Genomic DNA, 21,293 nt, shown 5'->3' with positions numbered 1-21,293 from the left:
GGAGAATGGAGAAGGAGCTTAGAAAGGCAGGAAGGGCAGAGGGCGGGCAAGGGGTCCTGCCCCGGTCAAGAGGGCCCTACCCAGAGCAGCCGAGGGTCCGCAGACAGGTGGGAAGGGTCAAGTAAGTCAAGAGAACACCACTCCTTCCTAAGAAAGGAGAGAGAGAGAGGAAGAAGGAGCAAGGAGGAAGCAACAGCAAGACTGGCTAAGCAATTTGCAGGGCCCTTTGTTAAAACTTACCAAGAATTTCCAGAGGGTAACAGCGAGAGCAGTGAGCCTTACTGGGCCCCTCTGATTTTGGCTGGCGAGACAGAACAGGACCCGGCCTCTGCTGCCGGCCCCCTCCCGGGAAGATAAGGCACAGGTTCTCCCTGCGCCCCAGGAGGCTCACAGACAGGCCCCGAGCACAGGGTCAAGGTGGCGGATTACATTTCTCTCTTTTCATGAAAATGTTGCAAATTGTACCATGTTGTCAAACCAACACAATCGCCATAGCTGATTTCGTGGCCCCTCCATAATCGTGGGACCCTTCTGAGAGTTGCGCTGTTTTATTTTTCCTTGGGGGTGGGTGGGTAGAGGGGGGCCGGTACCCTTTCTCCTCCCTCTGCCCGCACATGGCAGGCTGCGGGGCTGACCTCTGAGCAGGTGGAGCATTTTCCAGACAGGCGCAGTAGGCTGGAGCCAAGAATGTTTAAACCCAGGCACTATGTCAAATACCATTTATATCAAAACACCCCTCCTTAATCTTAGGCTAATTACCTTACAATTAACACTTGTCGTCTGACCTCGGTAAACCACGTATCCCCCCCCCTCAAACATCGGAGTTCCTCATCTGTAAAATAGAGATAATTACACTTAGATTTCACAGGGGTGCTGTGAGGATTAAATCATATGAAAAGCTTTTTAAAGAGTATTAAGGTCTAAACAAATGCCTGTTAACGTGCTCGCAGATCCGCTCAGCAGCAGCTCATGGGGGGGGGGCGTGTAGGACCTCGGTTTGCCGGGAACTTTGAGGCCACCTGACTCCTGGGCTCTAGTGTATTCTTAACCATGAACTTCTGATCTTCAGTTTCTCAAGTAGCTTCCTTTCCTGGGGGGAGTCCCCTCGCCTTTCAGTCATGCTTAAGGTCAAGATCAATAATCCTGGCTTATGTGCCAGGTTCTTGTGAGTCGGGCTGGCTTCGTAATTTTTTTTTTAAAGATTCTATTTATTTATTTGACAGAGAAAGGGAGAGAGATCACAAATAGGCAGAGAGGCAGGCAGAGAGAGGGAGGGGGAAGCAGGCTCCCCACCGAGCAGAGAGCCCGATGTGGGACTCGATCCCAGAACCCTCAGATCATGACCTGAGCCGAAGGCAAAGGCTGAACCCACTGAGTCACCCAGGCGCCCAAGCTTCATAATTTTAATAGCTCCTGGATGAACCGAGAAGAATCCAGACCCTGGACATGAGGGTCAGGAGGAGACAGGTAATCATTCTTACTCATTTCTTAGTACACAGTGCACTTGGGTAATACTCTCATCAAAATGTGTTTGAAGGCAGATACATTTACAAGAGCAAGCAACGCAACTCCGGATGCTGTGGGGTGAGGAACGTGGGAGGCCTCTGCAGTCCTCCTGCCTGTGCGGTGGCTAGTCCTTCTGCCTAGAAGGACAGACAGGCAGGAGGGAAGTCCCCTTCTCCAGGAGACCCCCATCTCCAAGGGCACTTTCCGCTCCACTCCCCGCCTCTCCCTCGGTCTACCTGGCCACTTCTGCCCGGCACCTGCCCGCCTGTATCATGGGCCTCTTTGGAGTTTCTGCCACCAAATGTGAGCTCCAAGACAGCTGTGACTGCTGTGTTTGCTGTGGTGTTTCTAGGTTTCTTAGGGTTCAGAGCCTTTGGGCAGTGATGGCATCCAGCTAGAACTTATAAGATTCTTTCATTTTCACTGTATTTATTTATTTAAAAGATGTATTCATTTTTTAGAGAAAGAGAGAGACAGCACAGGGTGGGGAGAGGCGGATGGAGACGGCGAGAGAATCCAAGCAGACTCTGCACTGAGTGCAGAGCCCAACATGGGGCTCGACCTTATGAATCTGAGGTCAAGACCTGAGTCAAAACCAAGAGTTGGATGCTTAACCCACTGTGCCATCCAACTGTCCCTCATTTTATATATATATATACTTATATATGTAATATATATGTATATATAATATAATTAATATAGAAATATATTTATTTAAAAAAATACCACCCTGGGGGCACCTGCATGGCTCAGTGGGTTAAAGCCTCTGCCTTCAGCTCAGGTCATGATCCTGGGGTCCTGGGATCGAGCCCCGCATCGGGTTCTCTGTTCAGCGGGGAGCCTGCTTCCCTCTTTCTCTCTGCCTGCTTCTCTGCCTACTTGTGATCCCTCTTTCTCTCTCTGTGTCAAATAAATAAATAAAATATTTAAAAAAAAATACCACCCTGGGTGGCTCAGGGATTTAAGCATTTGACTTAAATTCAAGAATGTAAGTTATTTTATTTTTATTATGATTTTGTGGGCGAGGGGCAGAAGGAGAAGGAGAGAGAATCTTAAGTAGGCTCCACACCCAGCATGTGAGTCCAATGGGGGGCTTGATCTCACAACCCTGAGATCACGCCCTGAGCCAGAATCAAGAGTTGGACTTTTAACCGACTGGGCCACCCAGGTGCCCCCGGGTGTTTTAAGTTTGAATGATGAAATCCAAACTCCGAGGAAGGAAGGTGGGGAATGAAGTGCTGAATGCAATTTGGAGGCTCACCTTGGGGTGAAGCTGCGTACTTCGAGCCTTCATGGAGGCTACTGGCTTCTGTGTCTCAGGTCCCTGCTGCTGGGGCCCGGGATCTGACTGTGGCTATTTGCTCCGTGACTTGGTCACACACTGGGTTCCACTGACTACAGGTGAGACAATGTCCAATCCTGGACCTAGAAATTTATGGAAATGACGTGAGCTGGCCACGGCGCACCGCTGCAGTGTTTTTACCCGTGAAACTTACTGCCAGGGCTTCTTCTACCACCTCCCCAAGGTCCCCACATCAACCTGCACGCCAGCTTCAGAAGCGTAGGAAAGAGCCGGCGACGCATCAGTGCACCTGGGCTCTGAAAATAGCAGCTGAAGCCACAAACCAGAGAACAGACCTTTGTGAATAGAGTGAAAGAAGCAGTTTGCCCCGGGCTCATCTTTTAAGCCACAGATACAACTCCCCGCTTTTACTAAAATAACATAGTAAAGGTAGGAATCAGTTGGAGAAAAGTAGAAAGTAGAATGTCTTAATACATCAGCTTTTCTTTTCCTGATTAAGTTTCCAAGGCCTTAATTTGCCTGTGGGAGCCCAAGAGAGTGAACTGACCAGAAGGCGGGTCATGGAGTCAACGCAAAGCAGAGGTGTGGCCATGTCCTTAGAGGCCAGGCTCAGGATGAAGCCTACGGATGAGCAGATGAGGTCCCGGCGATGAATGGGTTCACGGGGCAAGAGCTGGCACTCTCCAGGTGCCTGACCCTGGGTGCCACCTTCACCACCGTGGCTTTACTTCCCTGGTTCCAGAGCACTCAAATTAAACCGTTATTCATTTTCCAAACACCATCAAATTTATCTCCTCAGCCAAATTACGACTACGTAGGCAGAGCAGCAGGTTTCAGAAACTTCTCCATTCGACCCGAATCTAAACCACATAACTTCCTGAGCAGCTTCACACGTGGAGCTGCCTTCCCAGCCAGCGCAGCATTTTTCTTGCACCAAGAATATCAAGAGATCAGACCTGAAAATACAAAGTACCAACTGGGGGTTGCCGGATGGGGAGGACAGAAGTGAAGAAGGGGGAATGAAGGCACAGCCTTGGGAACAGAGTCAATGGGACTAGAGGACTGTCGCGTATGCTCACATCTGGAGCTCCACACAGCATAACGTAGAGCTGTTGAATCACTATGTTATACACGTGAAACTGACGTAACGTTGCTTGTTGACTATATTAAACAACAACAAAAAAAGAATACCAAGTGATACTTTTGGGAGTCAGACCTATTGTTTGGACGGTCTATGTGTTTTTGAGTGGCACCAAAGTCATACTCTAATCATTTCTCTCTCTCTCTTTTTTTTTTTTTTTAAAGATTTTTATTTATTTATTTGACAGAGAGAGGAGACACAGCGAGAGAGGGAATACAGGCAGGGGGAGCAGGAGAGGGAGAAGCAGGCTTCCCACTGAGCAGGGAGCCTGATGTGGGCTTCGATCCTGGGACCCTGGAATCATGACCTGAGCCGAAGGCAGCTGCTTAACGACTGAACCACCCACGTGCCCCGCCATACTCTCATCTTCCCCGGACCATAGTTAATTTTCCTCTGACCATTACTAGTGATTCCGAGGCTAAAAAGTTATGCCGAGTCCCTTACAGAGTTTGAGGTAGCTTGACAGATTAAAAAGTCAGAGAGGAAGGGAAGAGAGCTTAGCAGGTGACAGAGAAGAAAAGAGAGCAACAGGCAGGAAGAGGCTCATTTTTTTATACTTTAAGCCCGAAGCCCAAACCCGGTGGCCCGAAGATGGAGTAAAACCTCTTCCTGTTACTTTGAAGTGCCTCAGAGATGCCAAAGGAAGGTTTTAGTGGATCATTTAATATATCTGTTCTTCCTTCCAAAAGATAAATGAAATACCATCCCGGTCACTCGGTCTTCCGTAGTTTTGAGTACATTCCGTGTGATGGAAGAGGTGGGATGCTCCCTTCCTCCCCCCTATAAAAGTCACGAATGAAGCTAAACAAGGTGTGTGTTAGTGCAAGGGTAGAAGGATGGTGTGTTTGGGGGCGGGGGCGTTGGACCCGGGGCAGATGAGGAGAGTGTCTCCGAGAGGCAGGGAGCTCTGGCTATAGTGACTTGGAGTGGGGTGTCAGAACCCGAGAGCTGACGCGGCCTCCATGTATGAGTGGTGGCAAAGGGAGAACGTGACATATGAGGGCACTGGTCCAACGTATTGAGGGTCCTGGGAGTTCGGGATTGTTGGATAAAGAAACTTCAAGTACAGAAAAGAATAACAGCTAGAAGAAAGCTTGTGGTGTTGGATCTGCACCGAAGGCACTGATCTGAACGGATATATGTTTAAGTACAGAAATACAGACGCAAGTATGCGTGTGTGCACATACATGCAAATATCCCCGAGCTCCGTCCACTGAGGGGCGTTGGGAACAGGAACACCCCAAAAGCAACGAGCACTCTTAGCTTGGTTTCTAAATACCTTTCTGCACTAAAAGAAACCAGAACTCCTTGGGTGAAATGGCAGATTGAGACCGGGGCAGAGAAATGGGAAGATGAGCCTGGAACAATCTGTGCTCAAAGAACAATGGGGAGTCAGTCACAAGGTCACAGAAGCTTTGAAGGGGCCCCCACTGGCCCAATCTGAGGTAACATGAGCACCAAAATAATGATAGTATGTATAATGATCATTAAATAAAACAGAAATCTGAGTCCAAGAATAAAGAAAGCTTTCCTAGTAGCAACTTGGAATAAAATCTGTGCTTGAGGTTGAGGGAGAGGGGATGGCTCTTTTCCTTTGCCTTCCTTTGGCTGCCTACACACACTTCAGTCCCTTCTGGATAGACTGTGTCCCCTTCTCATTCTCCTGCTGACGTGTCCTCTCCCCTGGCCTAGGCCAGAGGCATGGATGTGCAGCAGGTTTCTTTAGTCACCAACTAGGACATTCCTACCAGTAGGGAAAGCTATTACCCACAGAATCAGTCCTGGTAGACTATTTGGCCATAAGGGTGTGGCTATCATCATGGTGACAGAAGCCAGGAGGATTCTTCGAGACAGCGAGACCTTCTACAACACCTCCATTGAGGAGATGCCCCTCAATATTGCTGACCTCATCTTAGGGGCTGTCCTGCTCTGCTACCCAGGGTTCAGTCTGGGGGACTGAAGAGGGACAGGAGTGGGGAGGAAAGGGAGCCAAGGGATGGACATCTTGTCATTTTTTTTTTCTTTGAATAAATGTGAATAAATGTGGTTTTTAAATTTTATTTTATTTATTTATTTGACAGAGAGAGATCACAAGTAGACAGAGAGGCAGGCAGAGAGAGAGAGGGAAGCAGGCTCCCTGCCAAGCAGAGAGCCCAATGCGGGACTCGATCCCAGGACCCTGAGATCATGACCTGAGCTGAAGGCAGTGGCTTAACCCACTTAGCCACACAGGCGCCCCAATGTGGTTTTTTGATGCAGGAAAAAAAAAAAAAAAAAAAAAAGAAAAGAAAAAAGAAAAAAAGAGAAAGCTTTCCTTCTAGAATGCCAACCAATAAATATACAAAGAATGACAGGATTAGGAGACACTCACAGGCTACCACTATAGTGGTAATTCAGCCAAGAAATTGCAACACAGACTAGGGGGCAAAGTTTGATGAGGAATGGGTTATCTACCCTATTTCAAAGCACACATGAAGCTTTTTAGTAACTTTTCAGAGAAACCCAGTAGATACCACCTCCATTAAGTGAGGTTACCACCAGCAGAGTAATTCAAAATTATATTACCTCAATAGGATGTAGCAGGAGGAGCACAGCACCACTGATATTCCTGCCAGAAATGTGTAACTGGAACCCAAACCCTGAGAAAAGCATCAACAAATCCAACCTGAGGGACAGTCTGCAAAACAGCCTGTAATCTTCAAAGGTCAAGGTCATTGAAACAAATGTGGATTGTTCCAGACTATAGGAGACGGAGACAGGACAACTAAGTGCAACATTTTTCTGGTGATACAAGGTATTATTGGGCTCATTGGGAAAATCTGTGGATGGTAGTGTTTTCAGGTTTATTTTTGCTTCTGATGGATTTATTTGGTGATATAGAACATCTTCAGTTATGGGAATTACACATTAAAATATGCAGGAGTGTTGGGACATCGCCTTGCAACCCACTTAATCTTAAAAGATTCAGAAGAAAATGGCCTATTCTTGTAATATTCTTGGTAACTGGTTACTTTTAAATTCGAAATTATCAGGGGCGTCTAGGTGGCTCAGTTAAGCATCCAACTCTTGATTTTGGCTCAGGTCATGATCTCATGGTTGTGAGATCGAGCCCCACCTCAGGCTCTGAGCTCAGTGGGGAGCTGGCTTGAGATTCTGCCCCCTCCCCAACTCTCCCACCTCTACTCTCTTTCTCTCTCAATCCTTAAAGTTCTCTCAATGCCTTTTGTGTCAAACATTTAGGAGCACAATTAAAAAAAAAAAAAAGAGAGACAATTTTGCTAAAAGTCAAGATTCTTTTAATTTCTTATAAAGACGTTATAAAGGAAACAGTGCTTAAAATTCCACAGAACTAAGGTTAAGTGGAAACCATGACCAAATAAATACACAAGGACTCATTTTGACACTCTTTAAAGCAGTGTTTTTATCCAAAGAAAGATGGTTCTTCTTGATGTGCTTCTCATTGAATGAAACTTTTATTGACCTTTTGTATGTATCAACTGGCTAGCCTATGTATCTGAACTCTAAAATAATTTAATGGGACTCATAGTCAAGTGACGTGTTATTGATGATACATAATAATGTCTTGATTTATTATATTCATATATAATAAATTCTTGATTCCTTTAAGTTCATCATTTCCATGACCATTTTAGTTATGATAAATTACAAAATGGCAAGGAAGATTCTGAGGGAGCCTCTGGGTGGCTCAGTGTCAAGCATCCGACTCTTGATCTCAACTGAGGTCTTAATGTTAGGGTCGTGAGTTCAAGCCCGGTGATGGGCTCCATGCCAAGCACGGAGCCTACTTAAAGAAATAGAAAGAGAAAAAAGAAAAAGAAAAAAAACCCCTACAAAACCTTGAGGAAAGTATATAGTAAAGAGCTTCACAAATAAGGGCAATTATTAGAATAAAAAAAAAAAAAGATCTGTTCGAGGTTCAAGGTTCAAGTCTGAATCCTTGAACTTTATAAGATCAACGAGACACCGTTTGTGAATGTTCTTTCTTAAAAAACCGCCGATGAACTCAGTATCCTGTCAGGAACGGGTGGCTCTGGGCCAGCACCAGACACAAGAGGCTTGCGGTATTTGCACTGAATCCAAACCCGGTACATTGTCAGCTGCTTCCCTCGGTTCACTTGCAATCGGCGATCCACCAGGTTCTGAACCTTTTCCAGTCCAGCGGTAGTGAAAAGCGTGTCCAGCTCCTCTGGTTTGGAAAAGAGATGTTTATGTACTTCCCGCTGAAGAAAAAACATTGTCTACCACTTCCTATGTTTAATGGAGCTCTGTGAGACCATTTTTATTTATATTTTTCAAGTGGCTTGAGCCGAGCTGTTTATTTATAAGTGCAGTAGCAGCTTGGTAACAGCAAGGAGCTCGCATTTAAATGGGGGAACCCAAACCATCTGGGAAGGGCAGCTTGATATCCAGAGGGAGAGCTGAAAAGTCAGCTCAGGGGAGGAATGTTCCAGAAGGGCTTTATGGACACCTTAAGATGACATACAAAAATCTACACAAATGTAATAACAAAGCCACTTTTTAAGGGGAGAGGTTCTGCCACTTTGACCCAGGGCTCCACAAGCAACACAATAAAGGGTCCCAGAATGGCAGTGGGCATGGGAGGCAGGGCTGGCCGCCGAGGAGAGCCATTCTGGGCTACAGCTGGAGCCGGGGAGCACAGGCCTGGCTCCAAGCACCTATAGGACGACTCAGTCTGCAGGGTGACACCAGTTGCACTGAAGTCTCGCAAAAAGGGACAGCTTTCCTGTTTGGGGCAGAGTGACAGGGAGGAAGAGGAGACAGCAGAAGGGCCCTGCGGAGGGCGGAAGGCTCCTGGAAGCAGGGAGCGGGTCCCGGGCGGCTGAGTGCAGGGGGCTGAACGGCAAGAAAAGGCTGCCAAAGGCGGGAGGGGCCCCCCAGTCTTCCCTCTGAGGGGGAACGGAGCAATGTCCAAGCTGGTGTCTGGGGGACACTGGCGCATGTAAAGAGGAGCGTTTTTGTACCTTGTGTGAAGAAGTAAACTCTGGTGCCGTCTCCTCTCACATAGAAACTTTCGGACAGACACTGACCTGCGAAGCGAGGTGATAAAAATCAGAAACTTTCCAGGGCTTCTTTGATGCTCACGGCCAATCCCATGTGTAGCACTGACACCGATTTCTTGGGCAGAGAACTTTCCTAGTGACGCTGGGCACCTGCAGGCTCGTGCTGTGGACACGGGCAGCCCCAGGAGGCGCTCAAACCCCAGTGCTCCGTCCCGCGGGCCTCAGCCTTCTCGTCTAGAGCCGGTTCATGCCGCAAATGTTTTGCCCCCTCCCGCATTCAATAAATACCACAGACTCTTTGTGAAACAAAATAAAAATCAGTCGATCGATCAAAGCCACAGACTGTAGCTAGACCGACAGGGAGGAAACCTGAGCCACTGCGACCGTTCCCCACGTCTCTCCACACGGCCACACACTCCCGGGTCCGGTCCACGTGCCCTCCCCTCAGCCAGCACGGCCTCTGACCTAACGTCAGCTTACCAGCCTGCTAGGTAATCCTACGCCTCTGGGACGTCACTATAATCTCACTTGCTTTGCTCATTCCTCCCCAGCCACTCTTGTACGTGCGAGCCAGTTGGAGACAGTTACCCCGCACTCTGCTTTTCTCGTCTGGGAAGGCAGGATGGAGACCCCTCCCCGCAGGACCACTGGTGTGGGGTCTGCCTCACGCGGCAGGCGCGATGCCCCCGTTCCGCAGAGGCATTCACTTTGTTTTGAAGACTTTGCCTAAACCCACATTACGAGCTAGTTCTTGAGTAATTCCCCAAAGGACTGTTAGACTGAGTAGATAACACCAGTGTGCTTAAAAAAACAAAACGGAACAGAACAAACACAAAACCCAAACACCATTTAACAACATGTTATTTCTACCAGTAATAGAAAAGTACATCTCCTTCTGTGAAATGGCCAGCAGTAGGTTTAAGAAGTGGTTATCTCACTCTTAAGATTTGTTACCTTTGTTTCTGGCCACTTGAATCTGCCCTTCGGTGAATCAACTCTAAAATTTTCCTTCCTGTTGTTTTGGGTGGGAGGCCGATCTCCTCATCAATTTGCCAAGAGGCCCTTGAAGAGCAGAGATAATAACTAAGTCTTCATCTGTTCTAGACACGGAAATGTTTTGTCTTTCAATTTATGAATGGCACCTTGGGCACGCCACGTTTAAAAATTACTTATGTAATCAAATCTTTTCCCCAAGGTGGCTATTCTGAAAGTAGCTGTCTTGGTTAAGGGATCCCTCCAATACCTAGAGGGCACCAGTCTTCAAAAACATACCACTCTCATCATGCATTAGGTGGTTTTATATAAGGAGCTCTAATTCTAGAGTTTCTATGTGATTTCACTGACTTACAGGTCTGGTCTGATGGCACAACTGCTGCTTTGGTTATAGCAGTAAAATACCTTTCTTAAACCGAAGCTGCGCCATGTCGTAGCGGCCGTAGTCTCGCAGAAGCATCATCCCTCCGGGCTTCAGCAGCCTGCTCAGCCTGCCGATAGCCTTCTGCATCCTGCGGGCCAACAGAGAATGAAGACCAGGTCTCCTCAAGAACAACATTCCTCTTCCTTGCAGCGTGCCTGGAACAGCCAGCGGACTTCCTCACCCTGACACACACACGCCCCGACATTTCCGCTCCTCGCTTCGGCGACATGGGAGCACACACTCTGCTTCTCAGGTGCCTTCTGCTGTCCGCTCACGGACATGGCTTTGACCCACTCCCTTCCATATGCAGAGGCCTGAGAATAACCTGCTTCTACTGGAGGGCTCCAACTTCCATACTCTGCGGCTGGTTCCCTTCCTTTTCCTTCTGGGATGGCCTCATGGGGAAGCTACCCTGCTCTGTGCTTCCGGGGCTCTCAGGGCCCAGCCCTAAGAATCTGCGGTGAGGATTGCTAGTGAGCTGACTCACCCGTCTGCCCCCAGGGCCTGAGTGCTCCGAAGGCACAGACTGCACCTTTCCATTTGTTAAATGAAGACGAAACCTCAAGCACTCACAATTTACACGGTGAGTCAGTAGGCGAACGGGTGCCACGGGCAGAGCGCTCTACCTTCTGATTACACGATTCACACACGCAGGCCCAGTGCTGGTTTCGGCTATACTAACGTCCAAGTATCAATGCTACAAAGCCCACTTAAATATCGAATCAAGAGTTTTAACTTTAATGTTTTGCTTCAGTCCATGTCAGCTTTTAAGTCTGTAGCATTTAAACTTCTACTGATATTTTAGCTATCAAACTCTACTGTCAACTTGAACTCACAACCCTGAGATCAAAAGTTGTGTGGTCTACCGACTGCGTCAGCCAGGTGCCCCGAGACCTCTGCAGTTACGAGCATTTAGAACCACACCTGGCCTTTTGGGCTGTCCTGCACCTGCCTATTTGCACGCTCACAATATCCCTGTTAGGTCAGATGACTCAGTGCTCGCCTCAAGGAAATGTGGGACAGAGACAACTGCTCATTCCTCTGGGTCTCTGGCTGACGCTGCTTCCTGAGGACAGTATCTCATCAGGACAGCTGGCTCCCCCATGTCCAGGAAGCAGGGTTTAGGAACTGACTTTCGTTTCACCTGAACTTGATCTTACGGAATTCCCCTATACTGTGGTTTTCCAAAGAGCTTAAACATAAAGGAACCCCTGAGTAAGGCTTCACTATAAATTGTGTTAATAAGCCTGCTTTACTGAAAGCATCTGAAAAGCCCAACAAGGGGAAGCCGGCTGGTTTAGTCTGTAGAGTGTGTGGCTCTTGATCGTAGAGTTGTGGGTTTGAGTCCCACGCTGGGTTTAGAGATTACTTAAAAATAACATGTTATAGGCTTATTTATTTTTTTTTTTTGAAGATTTTAGTTATTTATTTGAGAGAGAGAGAGAGAATGAGCGAGACATCACAGGAGGGGGTGGGATGGGGAGAGGCAGAGGGAGCAGCAGACTCCGCACTGAGCAGGGAGCCCACTGCGAGACTTGCTCCCAGGACCCTGAGATCATGACCCGAGCCTAGGGCAGACGCTTAGCCACCTGAGCCACCCAGGTGCCCTTTAAAAATAACATCCTAAAGAAAAATAAAAAAGCCGACAAGGGGATGGTATCTAACAGCTGTGGCACACCGCCAGCAGGCAGAGGTTTACAGGCATACAGGTTCAGGAAAAGGGGTGAGGCACTTGCATCGCTCTGACAGGCCCATCAGATCACCCTGCTTACTCGGGGTCCAACCCTGGTATCAAGGTCCCTGACCCGAGCTTCGTTTTTGTTACACTACTGGTTAAGGGACCCAAAACTTACTTGTCTGGAACGACCGCCGAGAGAACAAATATGAGGATGATGACATCGAGGCTACCCCCGGGCACCGGGTAAGTCGCGTCTTCATCACACAGATCGTGAACAAACGCAAAGCACCGACGAGGATCATATGCTGAATTTGTCTGCACAATTGGAAGACCACAGGTTAGAAAATATTCACACACACACCACACACGCGCGCGCGTGCGCGCGCACACACACACACGCACACACAAAAATGTTCCCCCAGCTGGAAGGAAAGCTTATCTTGCTTTAAGTGTAACTGTGGCTGCCGAGGGTTATCGCCCTAATCATGAAGGCGTGCATTCTGACTCAAAGGCTAAGAACGCCCAACAATTCCAGGGAGGAGCCTGTGGAATCCAAGTGGCATTTTCATTGTATTTATTTAATTTATTTATTTTTAAGATTTTTAAAATTTATTTATTTGACAGAGATCACAAGTAGGCAGAGAGGCAGGCAGAGAGAGAGGGGGAAGCAGGCTTCCTGCTGAGCAGAGAGCCCGATGTGGGGCTCGATCCCAAGACACTGGGATCATGACCTGAGCTGAAGGCAGAGGCTTTAACCCACTGGGCCACCCAGGCGCCCCATTCATTTTATTTATTTTTTTTAAACTTTTTTAAAAAAAAGATTTTATTGAGGGAGAGAGAAGAGCGAGTGAGAGAGCATGGGGTGAGGCAGAGGGAGAAGCAGACTCCCAACTGGTCTTTTTTTTTTTTTTTTTTTAAAGATTTTATTCATTTATTTGGGAGAGAGTGCACGTGAGAGAGAGCATGAGCCGGGGAGAGGGGCAGAGGGAGAAGGAAACCAGACTCCCTGCTGAGCAGGGAACCTGATGTGGTGGCTCAGTCCCAGGACCCTGGGATCATGACCTGAGCTGAAGGCAGATCCTTAACTCACTGAGCCGCCCAGGTGCCCCCCACCCCCCAAAATTGGTACTTTAAAATGGAATGTTTTAGTGGCACCTGGCTGGTTCAGTTGATAGAACAAATGACTCTTGATCTCAAGGTCGTGAGTTCAAGGCCCATGTTGAGGGTATAGCTTACTCAATTTTAAAAAATAAATGAATGAATGAGGGAAGGCGCCTGGGTTGCTCGGTTAGTTAAGCATCTAACTCTTGATCTCAACTCAGGTCATGATCTCAGGGTTGTGAGATGGAGCCCTGTGTTGGGGTCCACATGAGGATTCTCTATCTCTCTTCTGCCTCCTCCACACCCACTCTCACACACCTGCAGTCTCTTAAAAAAAAAAAAAAAAGAAAGAAAGAAAGAATGTTCTTGATTATTCTACTTTTATTCTTTTCTTTTCTTTCCTTTTTTTTTTTTTTTTTTTTTTTAAAGATTTTATTTATTTGCCAGGGAGAGACCTAGTGAGAGAGCGAACACAAGCAGGGGGAGCAGGAGAGGGAGAAGCAGACTTCCCGCTGAGCAGGGAGCCTGATGCGGGGCTTGATCCCAGAACCCTGGGATCATGACCTGAACCGAAGGCAGATGCTTAATGACTGAGCCACCCAGGTGCCCCTATTTTACTTTTATTCTTTATTCTTACTCTGATGCACAAAAATTAGATTTGAGGATTGCAAAGTGCTCAGGGAGGTAAATGGCCACAAGGAAAAAGAAAAATCTCATCAGGAGAGAAAACACACCGACACTTTTAAAGCATTTAAAAGCATGATTTAAAACAACTCCCAACCCAACTATAGCATATTACACAGATCACAGAATTCTCCAGGAAAACCTATTGGATATGGAAAATTTAACTTTATATTTTGTCCTAAAATTAACAAAGATAAAAATAAATAAAATTAACTAAAGAGAAGTCTCAATATTCAACTGGTCTAGATCCATAAAAGTAACTCACTCCAGAAAGACCTGGAGTTACCAACTCTGGAGCTCCTGTGCTAGGAACAGTAGACATGATTCTAACGACTTATTTTAGGGTAATTTCTCTTTCCGTATCTCTCTTCTCCAAAAATGTGACTTCGCTTCTCACTGGCCACAGCTAATTCAAACAGGGCAAGTAGATTACCAGCTTGGCCAGGTCAATCAGACTCTTTCTGGGGACTTTGGAATGAGGACGAGCCGTTCTGGTGAGGTTCTGAGAATGCCTGAATGGGGTAGATGTGTAAGGGTCAGGTATGTCGGGATCCTGTGAAAACCCCATTACGGAAAGCTGGTCTGTAAAGAGAACAAAGGACAAATGGGCTGTGGGCTATGGCAGATACAAAACCATGAGCTTGAGGGAGTTACTGTGACAGGAAGAGGAGGGAATGGTAACATGTCACCAGCTAGTCAACCTGCCTTGGTATCTGCCACCTCTTCAGGGCTGAGTGACAGCCCTGGCTACATTTTATGCCCTTGGCTTCTATGACCTTCTCTTTCATTGATTGAGGTGGTCTAGGTGTTTCTGTGACTTGTAACTCAAAGAACCCTGACTAGAAACAATCTTCTCATTTTAATACTTAAAACCTATGTCTACAGAGGTCAGGACACCTGCCTGACGCTCCACAGCGGCCAGTGACACCTTCCAGGTTCACGCTTGGTTCTTTCCTCTACTCCCAGCTGTTGCTAGAGACCTTGATTTTTAAGAGACCCTTTCCTCTTTAATCAGAGACAGTTACAGACAGGAACTATTGCACTTACCCGCACCAGTTCTATGGCTGTGGAAGAAAAATCACAACAGTAAACAAAGAGTCCCGGATCACTGAAATGGGCAGAAAAAACAGAACAGTTAAGACTAGAAACTGAATTATTTCTGTTTTCTCTCCTGTGTAGCAAAGTTAAAATATCAAAGGCATCAGATATTAGCAGTCAAACAGGGTTTAAAGCTGACCAATTTTCCTGATGACAAAGATAACTTAGAAACTGACACCTCCTGTCACCCATGGTTCCCAGTAACCACTATTACCAGTCTGTTGCAGTAAGTTTTGAGAAACAACACACCCCGTTCTCCTCTGTGCTGTCCTATAGTTAAACTTTACAACACACTTACTTGTTGGTTTGTAAAATCGGAAAGACTGTGTTTCCCACACCACAACCAACCTGCAGACAGAAATGAACTTTTAGTTACAGGACTTTCCAAAGAATTAATTCCCTAGCGCTAGATAAATAATCAACCATAGATAATCTTGCCTAATTGTATTAGTAGGAAAGGTACAGTGATCACAGTTGAACAGTACCCATGACAATCCCTGACCTTGACCTCAGGAAGTTTAAAAAGAGGTAGCCATAAAAGACAAGAGCAAAGGCTCTGGATAGCAGAAGGGAGCTGATGTGGAAAAAAGGGCATGGATTGCTCTTACTTTTTGAGTTTTAGCAAATGGTCCTATAGATGAAATATATATTTTTTTATTGATACAGTATTTATTTGTCTTGCCTGTCAAATCCTGAGCCAACCACTTGCCCCAGGCTGCCTGAGAGGTATAGGAAAAGGAACATACAGGGCAGAAGAGACACAGAAAGACTGATGGGAGGCGGAGACAGCTCCTCCCCATGATGGGAGAGGAGAAAGGCCACCATCAGGCAAAGAGCCCCATGGCCTCTGAGACGACAACACCCAGAATGGCATGGGAGAGGGGGCACGACCGGTGATGAGGTTCCCAAACAGTCCCAATTCCAGCCCTAGAGCCAGTCCCCCTGCCGTGGCAGCCCCAGCCCCAATGAACTTGGCTACTGTGTTGATGTCTGTTGAAATCGCATTGGTTTGGAAGCTGCAGCTAGTAGAGAGGTCAGGGGACGTGGGGCTGCCGAGCTGCTAGGCTCTCATCTGTCAGTGTCTCTGGGGCTTTCAGCACCGCTGCAGTGATTGGCTCAACAGCTGAGAGGCGCACCTGACCAAGGAGGGCGTGGAGACGAACTCTGCACAGGTGTACATTTTCCGGGGATGAGGGGCTATGGCAGGAGAGCTGCTCCCGGTGCAGAGAAGACAGAGGGCAGATAAAAGATTTTCTTACCGAACGGCACTGTGTCATTATTGGAAACATCCTTCTCAGACTTAGCAGAAAAATTCATGAAAAGGAGATCATGGGTCACAGTGTCCTAAACATGGTGCTGGGTGTCCTAATAACAGTAACCATTTGGGACTGGGTACCTGACCCTTGGTTTCAGCTCAGGTCATGATCTTGGGGTCATGGGATCGAGCCCTGCATCAGGCTCTGTGTTCAGTGTGGAGTCCACTAGAAATAATCTCCCTTTCCCTATCCCTCTGCTTCTCCCCTGTGTTCACGCATGACCTCTTTCTAAAATAAATGAATGTAATCTTTAAAAACAAAGACAAAAAAAACCCCAAACCCCAAAAAGACAGCGTCCATTTACTAAGGCCTTACTACATGCCAGGCACTATTGTTAGCCATTTTACATCAATATCTTAATATATGTAATTCTCATAACCGCTGTGAGGCAGACAGAGAGGGAGAAGACCCCTTCTGCTTGGGGAGGAGAAGGGATTAGGAACAGGGCCAGGGCTAGAGTACTCAACCCCAAGGCTAATCAGCCTCCGGTGGAGTGCAGAGTCACCACTTACAAATCTGCATTACAGTGGCTACCCAGACACATTTCCAGGTCTAGCCTGGCCTCAGCACCAACATGCACACTAAGAAGACAAGAATTCTCCACTGCCTGAGAAGCAGGCACCATCCCAACCGACCCCATCCCCTGCAGGACTCCTCCAGTGGCCGGTAGAGCAATATACAACGTTCGGATGAAGAGGACGTTCCCAGCAGCACCTCAGGTGACCTACCTTTGTCTGCCACAACACCCAGCTATCTGGACTGAATTCAGGGCATATCATTAGTTCCAAAGTGGAGGTGTTTCTAGGCCAACCTAATGGTCAGTGCTAGTCAGCGTCTTCAGGAAGAATCACTTTTGGGATCTGCCTCTCCAGGCCGAGCACATGTACAAGAGAGCAGGCTCACTAACCCCACTATCAGGACAACAGAGAGGGATTACCTCAAGTATTCTTTTTTGTTTTTTTTAAAGGTTTATTTATTTATTTGAGAGAGAGAGAGAGAGATCGCAAGCAGGTGGGGGGGGGAGCAGGCTCCCTGTTGAGCAACGAGCCTGATGCAGGGCTTGATCCCAGGACCCTGAGATCATGATGTGAGCCCAAGGCAGAGGCTTAACCCACTGAGCCACCCAGGCGCCCCTACCTCAAGTATTCTGTAGGTGGCTGAGGACCCAGGGAACTCATCGGCACGGATTTCCAGGTGACTGAGTTTCCGAGTCACATCTTCTTCCAAAGGAGGCATCTGTGTTTTATGTCCAAGACTATCTGAAGAACACGTGTGCTGTTCTTCTGTTTTAAAATCAGGTCCCTCCTCTTTCCTCCTACCTTCAGGTACTTCACTCCTCTTGTGCTCTGAGAGCCAATCATTCAAGTCATTGTGGTTTGGGTTAGGTGCCAATTCTGGGAATTCAGTGAAAAGCCAATGTCTATCCTTGAAAAACCCGTTTTCGTGGATTTTGTAGAACTCGTTCCAGTATTTGTGGGCATTGACTTCATAATCAACTGTAAATATTAAAGAAAGAATTTAAAAACCCATCTCTTGGTATTTTATGTACCCTTAATGTCAAATGTCATTCTGCTTCACTGAGTGTCATTTTATATTAAAAGCATCGTCAAGTGGCGCCATAATCTCAGAGCTGGAAACCTTGTAGTCCTAATCACCTACCCTATCTGAATTCCCTCTGAGTCTTGTCCATCTAGGGAGGAACTTCTACCAGGAAACTTTCTACCAATTCTTCACCCACATCTCTGGGTGACTCTTAGCTATTAGAAAATTCTAGCATTAAGGAAAAAAAAAAATTCTGACAAGCAAAAAAAAAAAAAAAAAAAATCTACCTTCTGGTCAGAAAGTCCTACTATTTCTTATGGCCACACAGAACAAGTCTTTTGTATTTAAGGGCAGTTATTTTCCCCCTCTAAATCCTCTCTTTTACAGGTGAAATGTTCCAGGTTCTTCAGTCATTCCCCATGTGAACTCAAGCATTAATGACACACAGCTCTTCTTTACATACACTCCTCTGTCTGCGGTTTTTATTGAATGTGGAGCTAAGAAATGAATTTGATACTACTAAAAGATCCTAAAAACGGGAACAAGGTTGAAAGGAAAGGAGAAATGCTGAGAAGAGGGAAAAATATCTTCAGATGATTATAGAGTTCTGATGAGAGAGGACAGGAGAGACTTAAGAAAGGTAGACTGTTTCCATTGTAGCTTCAGGTGATCAAGGCACCGGCAAGTCCTAGACTTCAGTTTTCTCTTTGCAATACAGGGCCTTGACGGGAGTAGTAGAAACGGGGGGAGGGGAGGGAACCCACCCAAAACCTAAGAAATCGGATTTTAGTTTCTCCACTCCTACTACTATCTAACTGCTCACCTCTGGGTAAGGCACTTAATGTCCTGTGGTCCAAGTTTCTTTAACTGTAAAAAGAGGATATTGGACTACATGATTTTCAAAATCCCTTTCAACTCTAACTTACTTTGATCTATCTAGTTTCTGTCAAACTATGTAAGGTGAATATTTTATAACTGGAATCTTCTAATTGCTATAGTGAACTGTGGGATACTACTCTCCCAAGTTCAAGTCCTACTTGCAAATTGTCTTATAAGACATAGGCTCAGCCAGACCTAGTTTTAGTATCTAGAGATATTTTGCAGTGAAATCACCCACCTCTCCAGAAGGATCTTTTTTCTTTGGCCACACTTACCTACACTCTTCACCCAGTTTTCCTTGGCAGAAGCTCTAAAACCTCACAGCCATCACACCACTCATTAGCTCCCTCCCCGAATAAACTGAGAATCTGATCGCTAGAATATAGCTTCAATCACATTTCCTCAGCCAAAAAAGTGTAATCATATAGACGAAGCAGAGCCTCTAAGTTGGCCATGTGACCACACGGTTGCGCTCGGATAGTCTAGTCGATTAGCTAAAAATTAATCGGTAGAAAATCAAGATACAGTTACTCCTTCTCAAATAAAGCCAAAACCCAAACTCCCTCTTCGCCCTAACAAGATTTCAGGGTGAAACTCTTTTGCGTCCTCACCCATCCCCTCCCCTCCCGTTCTACCCCCGGCTTCGGGGACAGTCTTGGCGGTCTAGGATCTCTAGCCTCTCGGGGAGAGCGCCTCGAACAGTACGCTGGCTGCTGTTACCACTGAGGGCCCACCTAAGCGCACCTTGCTTCTCCTGGCACACCCGCGGGGTACTGTTCTCCTGGACTTTCCTCTCCGCTGCGGCGGCCTGCTCTTCTGACCACTCCACATTGTCCCTGGGAAAATCAAACGGGCAGTTTAGGGGCCTCACGTTCCAGCTGCGGGCAGGAGAAGTCTCTGGCCATGCAGCGCCTCTCCCGTGGAAGGACAGCGCCTCGAGCAGGGCAGCGGGACTCGTGGCCCGCGATCAGGGGATTTTCAGAGCACACGGGGATGCGGGACAGAGGGCGAGCCGCAGATCGGACGAGGGGCAGGGCGGTTACCAGGCATTATGGTGAAAAACGCGCGCCGGATCGCTCAGGAATCTGCTCCCAAACTGTTGCCGCTTCTCGCCGACAGCAGCCGGAGCGCACTCAGGCTGGGAGTCCGCCATGACACCGGAGCCGGATATGCCTGTCTTTCAGACACGCGAAAACTTCCTGCGGGGCCACGCCCCCTCCGGAAGTCGCGGGATCTGGGCGGGAAAAGAGCAAGGAGGGGCGGGGCAGCTCTGAACTCCCGGGTCTAGGTTGGAGCTGGAGCTCCGCCCTGTGGGGGCGGGCCCTGAGTTGGGAGGCGCTCTCCCGGGAAGGGGCGCTCGCCCACTGATTTTCTCTTAGCTGGCTTTCTGTCTTCCCCGCAAAGGGGCTGGAGGTAGTGCAGGCCTGTAAGGAAGTGGGAGACAGGGATCCCTGGGTGGCTCAGTCGGCTAAGCGTCTGTCTTTGGCTCAGGTCATGATCCCAAGGTCCTGGGGTTGGCTCCCTGCTCAGTGGGGAGCCTGCTTCTCCCTCTGCCTGTTGCTACCCCCACCCCCCCGTGGTTGTGCTGGTGCGCGGTCTCTAATAAATAAATAAATAAAATCTAAAAAAAAAAAGGGGTGGGGGAGGCATTGCACTTGAGCCTCCTGTCTATGCTGGGGTCCTCTAGCAGGTTTCCCAGTTTCTCTCAAGTTTTAAGACGGGAAATTATCTTGAACCACTTTAACAATTAAGGGTGTCTCATTGTCAAGGGTGCCTTAGGTCCATTTAGACCGGATGGCGGAAGAATTTAAGGAAAATAGCAAGCTGGTTGAGGAAATAGGACAGTTTTCCAGCTTCTGTAGTCAGCTTTTCATACTGTGAAAAGCTATGAAAAAGAATAAAAGAATACTATTTTTCTGGGGAAGGGGGGGATATGGAATGAATTCTGAGGACATGAGGTTAATTTATATAATTATATAATTTTTAAACTATTTTCTAAAAGGCTATTTAAGAGAAAGTGAGAGAGAAAGAGGGAGGAGCAGAGGGAGAGAGAGAGAGAGAGAGAGAGAGAGGTAGGCTCCCTGGGAGCCCAATGAGGGGCCGGATCCCAGAACTCTGAGATCATGATTCTTAACGGACTGAACCACACAGGGGCCCCTATAATTATATAATTTATAACCACCTACTTTTTGGAATTATCCATACCCAAGCTTGGTCACACAATCAGGACTGTAATATAATACAGTTTGTTATACTAATAATTTTCAGCCTTACATTTGTTTCAATAATTACGATAAACTGATTCTGGAAACAATCTGTGAGGAAGTATCCTGTTGATATAAAGTTAGTTGAGAAGAGTTCCAGGGGAGTAAGGACTACCATTTGCAGTAAGTTAAGGAAAGGGTTAATTAGTTATTTAAGTGGTGCGGTACTAGACAGCCCACTGGTAACGAGTGATCATTTACTTAATTGCACATTCTTTCCATAGACAAAACTGAAGGGAGCTATGAGAGATTGTGTATCTTTCTCAGAAAAGAAATGGGAAGAAGCCCTAAACCCACCTAATCTCAAAGAAAAATATGTGAG

The 21,293-nt window shown here is 47.1% G+C and overlaps 1 protein-coding gene across 2 annotated transcripts; it reads right to left on the bottom strand.

Moving 5' to 3' along the window:
• Nucleotides 1–7,223: 7,223 nt before the first annotated feature.
• METTL2A (methyltransferase 2A, tRNA N3-cytidine) lies at nt 7,224–19,894 on the bottom strand. Of its 2 annotated transcripts, XR_014304729.1 has the most exons (10): nt 19,751–19,894; nt 19,452–19,543; nt 17,424–17,782; nt 15,269–15,318; nt 14,920–14,980; nt 12,263–12,402; nt 10,391–10,497; nt 9,947–10,054; nt 8,954–9,019; nt 7,224–8,157 (listed from the first exon to the last, which is right to left on the bottom strand). XR_014304729.1 is itself a non-coding variant. In XM_082706532.1 (9 exons), the coding sequence occupies exons 1-9, from the start codon at nt 19,858–19,860 to the stop codon at nt 7,955–7,957; spliced, it is 1,188 nt and encodes a 395-aa protein (XP_082562658.1). In that variant the 5' UTR covers nt 19,861–19,894; the 3' UTR covers nt 7,224–7,954. The 2 variants fall into 2 exon arrangements, 1 of the variants encoding a protein (XP_082562658.1); XM_082706532.1 differs by lacking the exon at nt 9,947–10,054.
• Nucleotides 19,895–21,293: the final 1,399 nt, after the last annotated feature.

This window comes from Mustela nivalis (genome assembly GCF_964662115.1).
Source record: "Mustela nivalis genome assembly, chromosome: 17".
NCBI classification, from domain to species: Eukaryota; Metazoa; Chordata; class Mammalia; order Carnivora; family Mustelidae; genus Mustela; species Mustela nivalis.
The sequence above is the reverse complement of the archived record's forward strand: the minus strand, read 5'-3'. Positions and strand labels throughout refer to the sequence as shown.

Bases quoted from the DNA above. Each gene is read 5' to 3' on its own strand.
- METTL2A (XM_082706532.1), bottom strand. From the start codon at position 19,860: ATGGCGGACTCCCAGCCTGAGTGCGCTCCGGCTGCTGTCGGCGAGAAG. The intron at 17,783-19,451 runs GTGCGCTTAGGT...TAATATTTACAG, and splicing joins GGTGTGCCAGGAGAAGCAAG to TTGATTATGAAGTCAATGCC. The intron at 12,403-14,919 runs GTAAGTGCAATA...CCAATTGTGCAG, and splicing joins CAGCCATAGAACTGGTGCGG to ACAAATTCAGCATATGATCC.